The 17,717-nt window shown below is 38.6% G+C and overlaps 1 protein-coding gene across 1 annotated transcript in view; it reads left to right on the top strand.

Annotated features, from left to right (window-relative positions):
• LOC145981616 (WAP four-disulfide core domain protein 1-like) overlaps positions 1–17,717 on the top strand; it is a 270,697-nt gene that overhangs the window by 239,045 nt on the left and 13,935 nt on the right. The window contains exon 3 of the mRNA XM_083114989.1: positions 17,253–17,291. Coding sequence (XP_082971115.1) covers positions 17,253–17,291 — 39 coding nt within the window. The remainder of the gene's footprint in view (positions 1–17,252; positions 17,292–17,717) is intronic.

Here is a 17,717-nt window from a genome sequence, read left to right as displayed (position 1 = left end):
AATTTAAAATCACTAATGTGGCATGAACCCCCTCCACTTGTGTGTATTTGAATATGCGAAAATTAGACATTTTGAATAATCGATGAGAACAATCACAAAATCAGGTTGCACCTGTATGACGTGTTCAAACTTCAGACGATTTTTGTTAATCTACAAAAGCCAAGTGTGAACGGAGATTACTACGAAAATTGGGGAAAAGAAAAGAAGCGAGGCTATTTTGGCTAATGGCAACGATGAGGATGAATAATGGTTGTTTTGATAAAATTGACGAAGTCAATATGCCTAGCCTAAAATAAAATTCAACAATTAATGTTAAACATTTGCCACTCTGAAATGGCGACGGCTATCATCATAATATCACTTGTTTCTAACCTGTTCATATTGGCCCTCTCTCTACCCCTCCATAAATTCGATTCGAAAGGCACAATTATTCCAGTTCTTGAATAAGACTCGCATATGCCCTCAGAAAAAAACAAGAGAAGAAATAAATAAATCAAGTCATGTATATTCTTCATCCCCCCCCAATTTTCTTCCACAACACCGCACGAAGCCTCGAGTTTCGGATATTGTTGTTGTGCGACAGGATAGGATAGATGAACCGTATGTTTACCGAGGACCAGACGTAATCAAACATTTTTTTGAAAAGATAGTTGAAGAGGTTGAGACCATTGGCATCTTACGCGAATCGAAACCAAATGCTCCTATTATCCAGCGAATGAACTTCAATCTCACAATAACATTGAAACGTGTCCGGTGTGCGATCAAAGGTTTTACCGACGAGAACCGGAAAGTAATTTCATCATAATTATTTCACCGGAAACTACATCGGTGGAATCTGTAACATAATGTATTTATGTATGTGTTTGACAATCATATATCACTTACTAGAACAATTTTCACATTGTTTTCACTATGTAAGATGATATTTTATTTATATTTACGATAAAATAGAGGTTTGGGTGTAATAACAGTTTTTATTAATTAATTTAGAGATGTATTTTTTATTTGTTGAGTTAATGATTAGGTTAATTTGTTATTTTCTCGCGAAAAAAAAGAGGGGACCACAGCTGAAAGAAAATACTCAACTTGTATTATTGAGGTCAAGAGTTTGTTTTAACATCACTTTTTGCACACATAGGCTAATCACGACTCGGGATATGTTTAAAATGGAATCTGAAACATTGATTATGCGACCTGACTGGAACTCGGAATAGGACACACTGATTACAAAACGTCGATATATTACCACTTGGTAAGAAATTGAAGTGTTTCAATTCACACACACACTCACAATTTAAAACAACTAAACTGATCGCAGGCCCAACTGGTGGCTGGCATACACAACTATCCATCCACCAGTTGTCTTCTGGGGCGTGTGTCTCGATGAGTGTCAACAATCTCCATTGTGAAGTAAAATCTGTAGGGGTAACATCACTCTCCAATTACAATGTTGGCAAACTTTCCAACTTCATCGTGAACGACGACAAAGGTATCGGCTACCTGATAAAAATTATCAACACGCTGCCTCCGAGATTCTGGAACGTTGCCGAAGGAAAGGGACTCGTGAACGACATCATCAACAAGTTATTTTTCGAGATGTATTTACCTGGCTACCAATACTGCGAACCGGGTACCAAACTCGAGAAAAGATTGGAGAGAGGAGACAAGGGTGTGAATCCGTTGGACGCGGCATGCAAAGATTACGATATTGCTTACAATACGCACACGAATTTGGATGCACGTCACGAAGCAGACAAGAAATTGGAGCATGTCGCTTTCAGGAGGGTCATGAGCAGAGATGTTTTTTTTTTTTTGGGAGAAAAAGTTGTAGCATTGGGCATCACTATCGCCATGAACACGAAACAAAAATTTGGATGGGGAATCCTACCTAGAGTTATTTTTAACTGGCAACGAGGTGATCTTGGTCAGCACGACGAACCCTTAGCTGTTATAGAAGATATCTGAAACCAGCTTACACTAGTTACTTATAGCTCCCCCCCAATTTTCTCACGATGGTGGGTTGCTACCGGTCCTATACGTAGGCCGGATAAATTCCGACCAGAGCCGGATTCGAACCTATGCCGTCTCGCAGCGAACAATCTCAAGACGAGTGAACGTCGTAACTCGCTCAGTTACGGAGGAGGACTTTCTCTCTCTACTCTTTCTCTAATTTTCATCATTATTGTTAAAATTAATCCAAGAGAAAATATATATTTTGTGTTGACATGGGAAATATGCAATAAAAAAATGCATGATTAATAGTTAAGGTCAAAATCTGAATAAACAGTGAGGGTGATACACGCAAGCTTCCAGGTATGTGATTTGCACAGAATTAAATATAAAATGAGAGATGGAAGGTTTTTGTTACTATTAGAATTTAAGGACGGAAAATATGTACAGCGAATGAATACTACGTTTGACTAATCGTGAAGATGAGTATTATAGTACGTTTTTATCGTTCTTATATAAACGTTGAAACGTTTAAGAACGTATAAGAACGTTTCAACGTTTATATAAGAACGATAAAAACGTACTATAATACTCATCTTCACGATTAGTCAAACGTAGTATTCATTCGCTGTACATATTTTCCGTCCTTAAATTCTAATAGTAACAAAAACCTTCCATCTCTCATTTTATATTTAATTCTGTGCAAATCACATACCTGGAAGCTTGCGTGTATCACCCTCACTGTTTATTCAGATTTTGACCTTAACTATTAATCATGCATTTTTTTATTGCATATTTCCCATGTCAACACAAAATATATATTTTCTCTTGGATTAATTTTAACAATAATGATGAAAATTAGAGAAAGAGTAGAGAGAGAAAGTCCTCCTCCGTAACTGAGCGAGTTACGACGTTCACTCGTCTTGAGATTGTTCGCTGCGAGACGGCATAGGTTCGAATCCGGCTCTGGTCGGAATTTATCCGGCCTACGTATAGGACCGGTAGCAACCCACCATCGTGAGAAAATTGGGGGGGAGCTATAAGTAACTAGTGTAAGCTGGTTTCAGATATCTTCTATAACAGCTAAGGGTTCGTCGTGCTGACCAAGATCACCTCGTTGCCAGTTAAAAATAACTCTAGGTAGGATTCCCCATCCAAATTTTTGTTTCGTGTTCATGGCGATAGTGATGCCCAATGCTACAACTTTTTCTCCCAAAAAAAAAAAAAAACATCTCTGCTCATGACCCTCCTGAAAGCGACATGCTCCAATTTCTTGTCTGCTTCGTGACGTGCATCCAAATTCGTGTGCGTATTGTAAGCAATATCGTAATCTTTGCATGCCGCGTCCAACAGATTCACACCCTTGTCTCCTCTCTCCAATCTTTTCTCGAGTTTGGTACCCGGTTCGCAGTATTGGTAGCCAGGTAAATACATCTCGAAAAATAACTTGTTGATGATGTCGTTCACGAGTCCCTTTCCTTCGGCAACGTTCCAGAATCTCGGAGGCAGCGTGTTGATAATTTTTATCAGGTAGCCGATACCTTTGTCGTCGTTCACGATGAAGTTGGAAAGTTTGCCAACATTGTAATTGGAGAGTGATGTTACCCCTACAGATTTTACTTCACAATGGAGATTGTTGACACTCATCGAGACACACGCCCCAGAAGACAACTGGTGGATGGATAGTTGTGTATGCCAGCCACCAGTTGGGCCTGCGATCAGTTTAGTTGTTTTAAATTGTGAGTGTGTGTGTGAATTGAAACACTTCAATTTCTTACCAAGTGGTAATATATCGACGTTTTGTAATCAGTGTGTCCTATTCCGAGTTCCAGTCAGGTCGCATAATCAATGTTTCAGATTCCATTTTAAACATATCCCGAGTCGTGATTAGCCTATGTGTGCAAAAAGTGATGTTAAAACAAACTCTTGACCTCAATAATACAAGTTGAGTATTTTCTTTCAGCTGTGGTCCCCTCTTTTTTTTCGCGAGAAAATAACAAATTAACCTAATCATTAACTCAACAAATAAAAAATACATCTCTAAATTAATTAATAAAAACTGTTATTACACCCAAACCTCTATTTTATCGTAAATATAAATAAAATATCATCTTACATAGTGAAAACAATGTGAAAATTGTTCTAGTAAGTGATATATGATTGTCAAACACATACATAAATACATTATGTTACAGATTCCACCGATGTAGTTTCCGGTGAAATAATTATGATGAAATTACTTTCCGGTTCTCGTCGGTAAAACCTTTGATCGCACACCGGACACGTTTCAATGTTATTGTGAGATTGAAGTTCATTCGCTGGATAATAGGAGCATTTGGTTTCGATTCGCGTAAGATGCCAATGGTCTCAACCTCTTCAACTATCTTTTCAAAAAAATGTTTGATTACGTCTGGTCCTCGGTAAACATACGGTTCATCTATCCTATCCTGTCGCACAACAACAATATCCGAAACTCGAGGCTTCGTGCGGTGTTGTGGAAGAAAATTGGGGGGGGATGAAGAATATACATGACTTGATTTATTTATTTCTTCTCTTGTTTTTTTCTGAGGGCATATGCGAGTCTTATTCAAGAACTGGAATAATTGTGCCTTTCGAATCGAATTTATGGAGGGGTAGAGAGAGGGCCAATATGAACAGGTTAGAAACAAGTGATATTATGATGATAGCCGTCGCCATTTCAGAGTGGCAAATGTTTAACATTAATTGTTGAATTTTATTTTAGGCTAGGCATATTGACTTCGTCAATTTTATCAAAACAACCATTATTCATCCTCATCGTTGCCATTAGCCAAAATAGCCTCGCTTCTTTTCTTTTCCCCAATTTTCGTAGTAATCTCCGTTCACACTTGGCTTTTGTAGATTAACAAAAATCGTCTGAAGTTTGAACACGTCATACAGGTGCAACCTGATTTTGTGATTGTTCTCATCGATTATTCAAAATGTCTAATTTTCGCATATTCAAATACACACAAGTGGAGGGGGTTCATGCCACATTAGTGATTTTAAATTGTATTCTCGGAGCCACGCACACATTTCCTAACATTGTTGCCTTGTAGTCGATGAGTTGTGCAGGTACAGCTGTGAAGTTGTTAATAAGACCCAACACAGACAAGTCACCCAACATTGCTTTTCGACATAGATTTTTAACTAGAAAAATTGTTATGATTACAGTACACCCATATCAGTATTCAATAACATGGTGCTATTTTTTCTGTTTCTGTTGCCAACAAAAGCAAATCTACAGACCACAGGTTCGAGAAATAAGACATTAACTATATTTTGCATACATGTAGGTACGCCCCCGCGAGGTGTGTTATTGGAAGACTCAATACATGTGAGCAGTGGAGTAAATTTTTTTTCTTTTATTTTGATGTCCATGTATTTATCTGAACCCCCTTGTCCAACCAAAACAAAAGCTCCGGTCCCATCTGGAGACTGCAAAAAACTGATATGTATGTTTATTCAGAAAAACCATCCATGGACAATACCGTTGCGCCCTCCATGTGCATTTTCCTTGTTGGCTGAACGCGAAGATGCCCGAGACTGCTTTCGAAATTGCTTTCAGCCTCGCATCACGATACAGCCGTTTTCTACAATTCTATTAGCCTACTATTATTATCTAAAACTATTTCATCACACACAATCAAAAAAATAAAAAAAATAACATTTCTCTCCTTCACTCGCTTTTAGCCTTCGTCCAGTGTCCTTCTAGATAGCAGGTGAATCGTGACTAGCTAAAGTATTGAAATCGAAATATGAATTATCCGTTATAACCCCCCTCCTCTTTTTTTTCTCTCCCCTTCTTTACATGCCCGCTCGATGACATTGAAATAAACAAAAACACACCGCTATGCTTAACAAAAAAAAAAAAACATCCATTGTACAACTCTATAGGTCGAGGTTCATAAGTCTCGTGCATCTCATGCCAGAGGTTGTATATCTTGTTTACAGTTTATAGTGGCATCATATTCCTTCACTCGGGAGACTTGCAAGACAGCTCATTACTAGATCTGTTTTGTCCATATGACACTGCTTGCTATCAGTAATAAAATATTTATGCTGTTTAACCTAACAGCTGAGGGGGGGCCGGGGCATTCCACATTTACCTTTGCTAGTGCAATAAATATCAATATTTTTAAGTTATGCAATAATTTTTGACATTATATTCATGTCTATTTCCAAAACTAGATTTATATACACAAACAACTCGCTCTTGCAATATATTATCTATTGTGAAAAATTCTCGCATGTTCGCGAAACAGGAAATACACGTCATAGCTTCCGTGAATCGAGCGCAAGGTTACTGGAGCACGCAAAATACCGTATGCCAAAAATTAAATATTCCAAATGCAGGCATCATGCACAAATAGAATAATCGGGTTGAATTTACAGTCTAAAACCACCATGTTCTAGCAGCAAGTATCAAAAACATATGGTTAGAAGATTTTGATAGGGAGTGAGTGAAATAGTTGTTGCAAATTACCTTTTAAACCCAGTACATGTGTAGGAATATATTGCGTATAAGCTGTCTCACTCTCTCCGTATGTGTGTCAGGTAGTCGTGTCGATCGTTAGTTGTATGTCACAGCTTAACTGTACTAGGTAATATTTTTACATAAGGTAAGTTGGCATACTCTGCGAAGATATATGTTTCAAGCTTCTAGCTGTAGAGCCTATTTGAGTTTGGCTCGTCGAAAGCAACTCAAACAGTGTTGCCAGCTGTAGGTTAATTTTTTCGTTATACAATTGCAAGAGGTGAGTTGCTTATACCCTATCTGGAAGATGTGTCCATGGCTTATGTCGTAGGTTAATTTAGTTTGCAATAGATCTTGTGTGTTGGCCCTTACAAGTGATATAGCTGCCTTTCTGCCTTTGAGTCACCTGTAAGGCTATATGTGAATGGGCGAGTGAGGTTAGTTTAGTTTACGATAGATCGACTTGTCATGCTATGTACTACTTTCTGCTTTTTGAGTTACCTGTAAGACTATATGTAGGTAGGTAAGTGAGGTTAGTTTAGTTCACAATAAATCACACTTTGAATTTACTCACACTCTCTCTGTCTGTGTGTCAGGTGGTCGTGTCGATCGCTAGTTGTATGTTACAGCTTAACCCAAACTAGGTAATATTAACTGTACTTCAAAAAATAAAATTGTGTATATCTCATATCAAACTAGAAATAAGAAAAATCAAACATTAAGCATTCATGCAGATTAATTAAGCCATAAATTCAAAATTTTGACCCCCACACAAATCGCATTACATACATACATACATGTAGAAAAACAAAAATATGCTTTTTTTCGTCCTCGTAGTGTTTACAAGAGTCCCCTGTAAGTAAGACTAATCAGGGGTGGACCTACAGTTTCAAAAACCACTTGTGCAAGTATCGAATCCTTAAATACCACTGCACCATAAGAGGGAGGAAGCCCGGTGAGAGGGGGTAGAAAGCTAGAAACATTAACACCGCTATTGCCAGTTAGCATCTTCTTCATCTTATTGCATACTTATCATCTTATAGAAGATTACGCCGTCAACTTGTAACTTGTAGGTTAGCCTCACCTGTGAAATATCATATATTTAAAAAACAAAAAAAATTGTGAAGCAACTAGTCAGTGTTGCCAACTCCTATTGGACAAATCTTCGACAACAACTCTCTCGCATAATTCAAGCACAAAGACTTTCGCGACAGACCTCGGTGCGAAAAATAAATTTCCCTACTGGTCCAAGCACACTCTTCCACGCATACAAAAACATTTCGACAAGCACATGTACAATTTGGATTTCACCTCAACAGTGCTGCAGAATAACAACAATCCAGCCAATAAGGCACCTCTGATCAAATTAACACTGCACACTACGATCAAAATCCAATATAAGTTAGTTCGATGCGCAAATTAAAAAAAATAATAACTCACAAAACTCTACAGAGGCATTAGGCTTTTGTTAGCTATGACCGTTAGAACTGGTGTTGAGCACCCACGCACCCTGGCGAGGTTATAGAGGCCAGAAATCCTAAAAAATAAAAAAAAAATATTATTTGTTTGTTTGCATCACAATACAAAAATAATAAGAAGCACGCGCACACATGTGTGGCACATCGTTCCCGCGAGAGAGGTTTACAAAAATCCCGATATACATTGGCGCCCGGGACTTGGAAATAATACATATTCGCTCACCACTGTTGCCAGCTATAGGTCTCTCTCCCTCCTCATCTTACAGCAATGTTGGTGTGTGTGTGTGTGTGTGTGTGTGTGTGGCACATTGTTCCCGAGAGAGGTTTACAAAAATCGCGATATACAAACATTGGTGTCCCCAAGACTTGGAAGATTACGATAAAATACATTCATACTTCAAAAATAAGAAAAAGCATTTACTCATCACGCTGTGTCAGCGCAACAAATAAATGCGCAGAACATGATCTACCCATGATAGATAAATAGGCGCGCGCATGTGTGTGTGGCACATCGTTCCCGAGAGAAAAAGCCATGTCCGGATTGGCAAGCACTCCATCCCGTTCTCTCCCATTGCTCTCACATGCCGTCGAAGTCACATCCAAGTCATCCAAATCTGCATGTCCCCTTGTAGTACGGCTGTCACTTTTCCCGCCAGGTATCAGCCCCAAACTTCACCCACCGCACTCTGGGGCGCAAACAAACATGACAATAATTTCCACCTATTTACTACTCATATTAAAAATATAACACACTATTTCATCATTTACAATTTTTCTGCATTCAGTATTATCGATAAAATATTAAAATATAACTGAGTTTTACATCCTCTAATCAGTAAATATTGTCTGTGCAAAGAGAAAGTTAGAATATGGCTGCCAAGCGCAGCGTCACAGCAAGTTCAAGCATGCATCTGTCGCGCCTCTCTGCTCTTCCCTCCAACTCCACGTCTACCGCAAATTCAGACAACAGAGATTGGCTGAGTCCCAGATGGAACAGCGCTCTAGGTAACATCTGTTGCTAATTCGGACGCAGCCCTGGCTACCTCCACTAGTCAGTATTGCCAACTCCCATTCGTAGATTAGCTTCGCCTGTAAAATATCATATGGTGAAATATTCTTGAGGTGAGTTGGCAACACTGAACCGCAATTGATGTTGCCAGTGTTGCCCAGGACTTGGAAATAATACATATTCGCTCACCACTGTTGCCAGCTTAGTCTCTCTCTTTATCTTACAGCAATAGGTATCTCTATCTTTTTTAGTTGCAGATGGGTTGCCAACACACTCTAGTTAATAATACTACATATTATACACACACACGCACACACATACTGTGTTGCTATCCATCCATCTCTTTCTCTTTTACAGCAGTATATATTTGTTGCCGGCACTCCTTGTTAAATTGGCTAAACCCTTGCCAAGTAAAAAAGCTGTAGGTAGGTGTTGGCAATACTGCCGGTTGTTTAACTCTTCCCTCTCTCTTTTTTTTTGTAAAAAACTATGGCAAAAATACCAGTAGGTTGGTAAATTGCTTTATGCACTGTAAGGCCTCAAGCAGAATTGCCAGCTCCTTGCTTTAGGTTAGGTTAGACAAAAACAAAAATCTTGGTGACTTTTCGAGTAAAATGTTGGCAACTCTCCTTTATTCTCGGGATTCATGTCAAACTGCAGTTTGCCAGAGATGGGGAACTGGTAATAATTCAAGTTGTTGTTGAATATGTAGAAAGTGTTGCCCACATCCTCGTCGTACTGGGTCAGGATGCTATTCAAGTGTATAATCAACAAACCATTGAGTTTAGACAATAGGGAGGGCAACAGGTCCAAGCTCGCAGGTGGCGACGGTGCACTTTGGGCGAATGCCTCCATAGCCTGCTTCCTGAAGCCAAACAGGTTCATAGGCATTGTTATTTTATTTTATATTTAGCGATTCGTTTCGAGCCTCAAATAATAATTCGAGCGTCAAATAATAATTCGAGCCTCAAATAATAATTCGAGCCTCGTCAGTACTGCCACTATTTGTAGGTTAGCTTAGCCAGTGAAAGATATAGTGGAATCTTCGGATGGATTGGCAAAACCCCCTCAAAAAACTAAAAAATTATACACCGTGAAAGGCTACGCCGAATTAGAAACACTGGGGTTAACACCCAAAAAGCTACGCCGAGTTGGCAACACTGTGAGGTTAACATACACCCAAAAAGCTACGCCGAGTTGGTAACACATATACACTCACACACAAAAAAGCTAAAAAATTATACAGCGTAAAAAGCTACGCCAAGTTGGCAACACTGTGAGGTTAACATACACCCAAAAGGCTACGCCTTGCCCGAGTTGGCAATACAGCAAGACAAGCCTCAAGCAGTATTGCCAGCTCCTTGCTTGAGGTTAGGTTAGACCCAAAAACAAACCTTGGTGATTTTTTTCAAGTGAGGAGTTGGCCACACTGCAAGAAAAGCCTCAAGCAGTGTTGCCAGCTCCTTGCTTGAGGTTAGGTTAGACCCAAAAACAAAAACCTTGGTGATTTTTTCAAGTGAGGAGTTGGTAACACTGCGAGCCCCACGGAGCCCCATTTTCGGTTGGCGAACCCATGCCACTACTCTACTCTCATTGTAGGTTAGTTTAGTGCATAAAACATCATAAAATAAAAAATAGGTCAAGAACAAGTTGGCAACACTGCTTGAGGCTTGCTTTGCAGTGTTGCCAACTCTTTGCCTTAGGTTAGGTTAGACCCAAAAACCTTGGTGATTTTTTCGGGTAAGGAGTTGGCAACACTGCGAGCCCCACGGAGCCCCATTTTCGGTTCTTGAACCGGTGCACCTGGTCTACTGGGGTTTTATCGTTTCACTGGAACCCGGTATTTTGGTATACGATATCTGGTATAAGGAACTTGGTACAAAACGAAATTTTTGTGGTACATTTCGGTACAAAACGAGTACTATTCGATGGCAGTATCAGAACCTCAATTTTCGAATTTCGAAAATACCATTTCACTGGAACCCGGTATTTTGGTGTACGATATCTGGTATAAGGATTTTGGTACAAAACGAAATTTTTGTGGTACATTTCGGTACAAAACGAGTACAATTCAATGACATTATAAAAACTTCGAAATTCGATTGTCCAGGTTTTATCGTTTCACTGGAACCCAGTATTTTTTTATACGATATCTGGTATAAGGAACTTGGTACAAAACGAAATTTTTGTGGTACATTTCGGTACAAAACGAGTACTATTCGGTGGCAGTATCAGAACCTCAATTTTCGAATTTCGAAAATACCATTTCACTGGAACCCGGTATTTTGGTGTACGATATCTGGTATAAGAATTTTGGTACAAAACGAAATTTTTGTGGTACATTTCGGTACAAAACGAGTACAATTCAATGACATCATAAAAACGTGGAAATTCGATTGTCGGGGTTTTATCGTTTCACTGGAACCCGGTATTTTGGTATACTATATCTGGTATAAGGGACTTGGTACAAAACGGATTTTTTGTGGTAAATTTGGGTACGAAACGAGTACAGTTGGATGACATTATAAAAACGTCGAAATTCGATTGTCGGGGTTTTATCGTTTCACTGGAACCCGGTATTTTGTTATACTATATCTGGTATAAGGGACTTGGTACAAAACGAAATTTTTGTGGTACATTTCGGTACAAAACGAGTACAATTCAATGACATCATAAAAACGTGGAAATTCGATTGTCGGGGTTTTTTCGTTTCACTGGAAGCCGGTATTTTGGTATACGATATCTGGTATAAGTATTTTGGTACAAAACGAAATTTTTGTGGTACATTTCGGTACAAAACGAGTACAATTCGATGACATCATAAAAACGTCGAAATTCGATTGTCGGGGTTTTATCGTTTCACTGGAACCCGGTATTTTGGTATACGATATCTGGTATAAGGAACTTGGTACAAAACGAAACTTTTGTTGTACATTTAGGTACAAAACGGGTACTATTCGGTGGCAGTATCAGAACCTCAATTTTCGAATTTCGAAAATACCATTTCACTGGAACCCGGTATTTTGGTATACGATATCTGGTATAAGGATTTAGGTACAAAACGAAATTTTTGTGGTACATTTCGGTACAAAACGAGTACTATTCGATGGCAGTATCAGAACCTCAATTTTCGAATTTCGAAAATACCATTTCACTGGAACCCGTTATTTTGGTGTACGATATCTGTTATGAGGATTTTGGTACAAAACGAAATTTTTGTGGTACATTTCGGTACAAAACGAGTACAATTCAATGACATCATAAAACGTCGAAATTCGATAGTCTGGGTTTTATCGTTTCACTGGAACTCGGTATTTTGGTATACGATATCTGGTATAAGGAGCTTGGTACAAAACGTAATTTTTGTGGTACATTTCGGTACGAAACGAGTACTATTCGATGGCAGTATCAGAACCTCAATTTTCGAATTTCGAAAATACCATTTCACTGGAACCCGGTATTTTGGTGTACGATATCTGGTATAAGGATTTTGGTACAAAACGAAATTTTTGTGGTACATTTCGGTACAAAACGAGTACAATTCGATGACAACATAAAAACGTGGAAATTCGATTGTCGGGGTTTTATCGTTTCACTGGAACCCGGTATTTTGGTATACGATATCTGGTATAAGGAACTTGGTTCAAAATGAAATTTTTGTGGTACATTTCGGTACAAAACTAGTACTATTCGATGGCAGTATCAGAACCTCAATTTTCGAAATTCGAAAATACCATTTCACTGGAACCCGGTATTTTGGTATACGATATCTGGTATAAGGATTTTGGTACAAAACGAAATTTTTGTGGTACATTTCGGTACAAAACGAGTACAATTCGATGACATCATAAGAACGTCGAAATTCGTTTGTCGGGGTTTTATCGTTTCACTGGAACCCGGTATTTTGGTATACTATATCTGGTATAAGGAACTTGGTACAAAACTAAATTTTTGTGGTACATTTCGGTACAAAACGAGTACAATTCGTGTATGTGTTTTATTTCGAGTTTCGTTACTGTCGGGTTCCATTGAAATGATCCCCCAACCGGGGCAAAGTAAGTTAGCACAGCGCGCTGTGACGTTGACACGCACCTTCTGCCTTTAGGGCTTTATGTTAGTCGGTTACAACCCTTTTTATCGGACGTGTCAAAGGCTTCTTAGGGTTAGTAGGACCAAGCCCTTGCGTGGTCTGTGGTGCAGGATTTATTTTTAATTATTACCTATGTAGGTTTGAAATGAAAGATCATTCAGATCTTTTACTCAGAGATTTATTTGAACTTCCGACGATATACAAACACTTTTCAAACAGACAATTTAGCTGATACAACTTGTAGGCCTAAACCTATTAGTTGTACCGTAGTTTATAACCCTGGTCTTTTGATGATGCAGGAGAACACCTTATTCAGAGTTGGGTTGTGAAATATCTACCAACCTGGAGTACAAGTACACCAGCCGAACCGAATTACTAAGCAAGATATTCCCCAACGTCCCCTGAAACATCAGCCTTGCAGCAACCAGGAGAATGTCCCGCTGGCTTACAAAAGTCTTGCTCTTTTATATCAAAAATTTGTTTACATTTTCCCAAGGTAACTACATGATTGTTTACATATCCATAGTTTCAGCATCTCTGCAAGAATTAAGCTAAACAATTCTTTATCTACAGAGGTATTAACAATAACACATTTTTATAGTAAGAAATGTAACATTTTTAAAATAAAAAATTTCAACACTAATTCGTATAACACAGATTGAACATTTTTGTTCTTGAAAAAACGTGTTGACTGGGGCGACACAACGTCAGGGGTCCCTGGTGCCCCGACCTGAGCATGGGCGTTCTTTGTGAGTACCCTTCATGAATTTCATCATATCACTGATCCTCATCGTCGCGATTAGTCGAATGTGGCAGAAAAGCGACGCCAAATAACGAAGTCAAATCGAATAGACCAACAAGCCTCCAATCGAGAATATTTTGCAGATGTACTAAGACTGTAATAATAATTAATATAAGAACAATAATAACAATACGAATAGACCGTAATCAGTGTGGTATTTGAAAAATATCCGAATAAATCTGTATTTAATATAATGATTATGATAACAACATGGCTCAGATATTGTTTCTTTAAATTAGTATTTACTTTGTCTTCCACCTAGGAATCGAGAGATATAGGCAGGCGCCTGCTATAGCCACACCCCTCCTTATGTTTCAAGGGCTCTCTGATTAGTAAAAGACTTTGGATTTTGGACGAAATTTACATATTTCTAAATTACTCAAGTCAGTTTATCTAGGTGTATAATGATAATATTCGGGTGTGGCAACACTGCAAAGAATTTGACGGTCAATCAGACTGCCAGACACAAGCTACACTTGGTTCTGCACAGTCTTCCATTGAGTGAGCATACAGGCTTATCAGTTAGGTTCTTCTGAAGCTGAAGCAACGGGAGATAACGTGTAACGAATGACCCATGGACAAAATGCGGATCAGTTTTTTTGGAGACTCCAAGAAACGCTAATGAAATAATCAAGAAGAGCTTTCGCAAAACAAGACCTCGCTCCGAGTGGCTTTCAGAATTCGCTAACGACCATTGGCTTCGTACTTCTTGAAGCGACGTGACCGTCATTAGGGTCTGAAGGGGGGAATTTTATGGTTTGCGAAACGCTCACTAATTGTGGAGTCAAAGGATCACGCCGCCTTTCAGAAAGGTGTAATGGAGAGCCAGGTTTTCTTGTTGGCCTCTTTCGAACGCCGGCTTTGAAAGGGTGGCGACACGATGCGATAAACTAGAAAACTATCGCTGTAAAGGGGATGGTGTACAGTGTGTAAACAGTCTTGTTAGTGCAGGTGTATTCTAGAAGCGAAATTATCAAGTACATTGTGGCAGAGAACCAAACAGTGGCGGCGATTAGAGGGGGGCAGTTGCCCCCCATTTTTCGCTACTTTTGCCCCCGCACCATGCTAAACCTTATCTACAAAGGGAAATATACTGCCTTTGCCAACCCAGTTTTTGGAGCCCAATCGCCGCCACTGGAACCAAATGATGTCTTGATATAATGATCACAACAATAGTAAAGGATATATTAAAAAGGAAAATCGTATAAATACCACCACATAACAGTTGAAATAAATAAAATAATAAAACTTAAATGTCCATACCTTGTCTTACACATAACATTTAAAACAGATTCAGAGATAAAAATTCCTAAAAGAGAAAAGAATCACAAATATTCTAATATTTTCTGGAATACCCCTTGACGTTAACGCAGCATACAGCACAAACGTTGCATAAACGTTCCACCCTGAGAACATTATTTTCACTCAGCTTATAAATGAATTGAGGACTAAAAGTGGTAAACGTTGTAAGTGCCAAAAGCGAAAGTGTTTGGAAATCACATCGTTCCGCACATCAGCCCGTAAGAACGTTCACACTAGTGACCTCTTTACACGCCCTTTGAACTACTTAGAGGGCTACCAGCCACTTTTCATGTTTACCACATTATAGAGCATGACACATTTCACAGTTTATCGTGGAAAACGGTGTTTGAATTATTTTGGCACTTACAGCGTTCACCAATTTTAGTCTTCAATTCATCAGTTAATTGCCAGAGTAATATTCTGCCCAACATCAAAATAAAATCCAATGTTTGCTACGAGTAGACCACCGTTTTCTTGACTTTCAATACAGTACTTTTAAGATTGGTTTCACGGTTATCCTTTGCACAGTACGGAAGGAAAGAAAATCAGATAATTAAACACTTCTTTAGCTCAAGTACGGATTTTTGTTATTTAGGAACACATTGATTGTGACAGTCCCCCAGAAATTATCGCTCTTCTGTCTCTGACTTTTTCTGGCGCCATAACTGGCTCGGAATGGTCATGAGATGAAGCAATTCATTCCAATCCAATGGTAGACATTGAATATCCGAACTCTCAAACAAAATTTACCTCACGTTCCAGACTTGCGAACAGTGTTTTCTTCTCATCTACATGTCGAAAAACTGCATTCCGACTTGACCTTCGCTCAATGAAAGTGAATTTTATCTTTCTTGTCTTTTTTTGTGCAGCTAAAACCTGATTTACTGGCCACGGCCTCACCCTAGCGAATGCTCCTCATATTTTAATTGCACCACCCATTTCTAGCAAGAGCTAAAGAACCTGTTTCTACCCATTTGGGAAGTCACGTAGTTTCGCTTTTGTCTGCATTTCACGTTTCAACACTAGGTGTCGCATCTTAGATTAACAACTTGGATGACAAAATTCAAAGATTGGAATTCGAAAATAATGTTGGGCATAACGAAGAAAATGAACTTATAAATAGTATGTTAATTATATCAATGCAAGCAAGCTTAATAAATATGCACTATTCAAGTACAATTAGTGAACAAATATTGTACATACTATCTTTATTTTTAGTTGCCAGTTTAACGTTTATTGGGTTATAAGTTTCAGAATTCATTAGTGCAAGTACTCTTCAGGGCCATATTGCTATAATATTTGTGTAATTATATAAATAAGCAGGTATATTATGAATATGAACTGTGAAAACCGGTTTTAGAGTACCGATCAGCAAAGCTGATGGAAGCATCGTTTTCCACGTGTACTGTCTATCCGCGTCAACCATCAGCATCTCGGAATCTACCAGACCTACGGTCCTCCCCGATAGCGTAGTGGTAACGTCGTGGATTTGTAATCAAGGAGTCCGGGTTCGATACCCGGCGGAGGCCCATAGTGGTTCGGATTCTACTTTTGCCTGTAGATCCAGTCTCGATTAGCCTATAAGTGGGCTTACAACAACAACTCAACCCTAATACCAGAACTATATAGATCAATTTTGGTCAACTAATGTACTGGATAAATTAAGTTCCGTGAAGCCACGGGTTATGACAATCCTATAGTGTTTTTATTTTCAGTTAAAACTTAGAAGTAATAATTCAGTGAACGTTTACGTATATTTGAGATCAATAGCATAATTAAAATAAGCATAATTTGAGTGCTCATATACAAAAGTTAACAATTGTGTACAGTATAACCAAATGTGAACCTCACTTCCATTTCTATGGACTGCATTTTGAAAGCTAACGAGGCTCTGGCGTCTGAACCCATGACCAGTATTGTCTTGTGTTGTCTTCCATCCATATGTTTTTGTAATTGTTCCTTCATCTACTTCATCTTCATCTTGGGAATTAACCAAAACTGGCAGGAACGCAAAGTAAATAGATCAATTAAATCTATTTAGCAGTATAAAATTATTACTTTATATGTACTGTTGCATGTAGATACACTTCATGTTACAGTAAAAAACTGTTTCTTTTCTTTTGTAGCATTCGATTGGTTGGAGGAGTCTCCGAATAATCTAATGGGTAAATATTTTTCTCTTTTTATCTAGTAGTAGTATAATAAGATGAGAGTTCCATGTAAAGCATTTAAATAAAGCAAGAAATTTGTGCTTTAAGTACGCACCAAATTGGTGTAAAGCTATAGTAGGATCTGATGCGTATTTTATTCATGAAATTAGTATGTTTTCTAAAAAAAAAGTAGGAGGCCAAACATAATTCTTCTGTCTTCATAAATGTATCACTTGCGAACAAAATGATGGTGCTGATCGAATTATTAATTTGAATATGGAACAAAAAATTAAAATACGAGGGTCGGCTGGAAAGTTCCTGGCCTGAGGGGGGAGGAGATGTGGTAGCGACCTGAAATTTTATGTGCGTTCTACATAGTCCCCTTCTACTTGAATGCACTTTTCCCAGCGTTGCTCCAGTTTCTCTGACCCACTGAAAAAA

Source organism: Lepisma saccharinum, chromosome 29 (assembly GCF_977018435.1).
Source record: "Lepisma saccharinum chromosome 29, izLepSacc3.1, whole genome shotgun sequence".
NCBI lineage: Eukaryota > Metazoa > Arthropoda > Insecta > Zygentoma > Lepismatidae > Lepisma > Lepisma saccharinum.
Note: the sequence above shows the minus strand (reverse complement) of the source record. Positions and strands in the feature narration are given on the sequence as shown.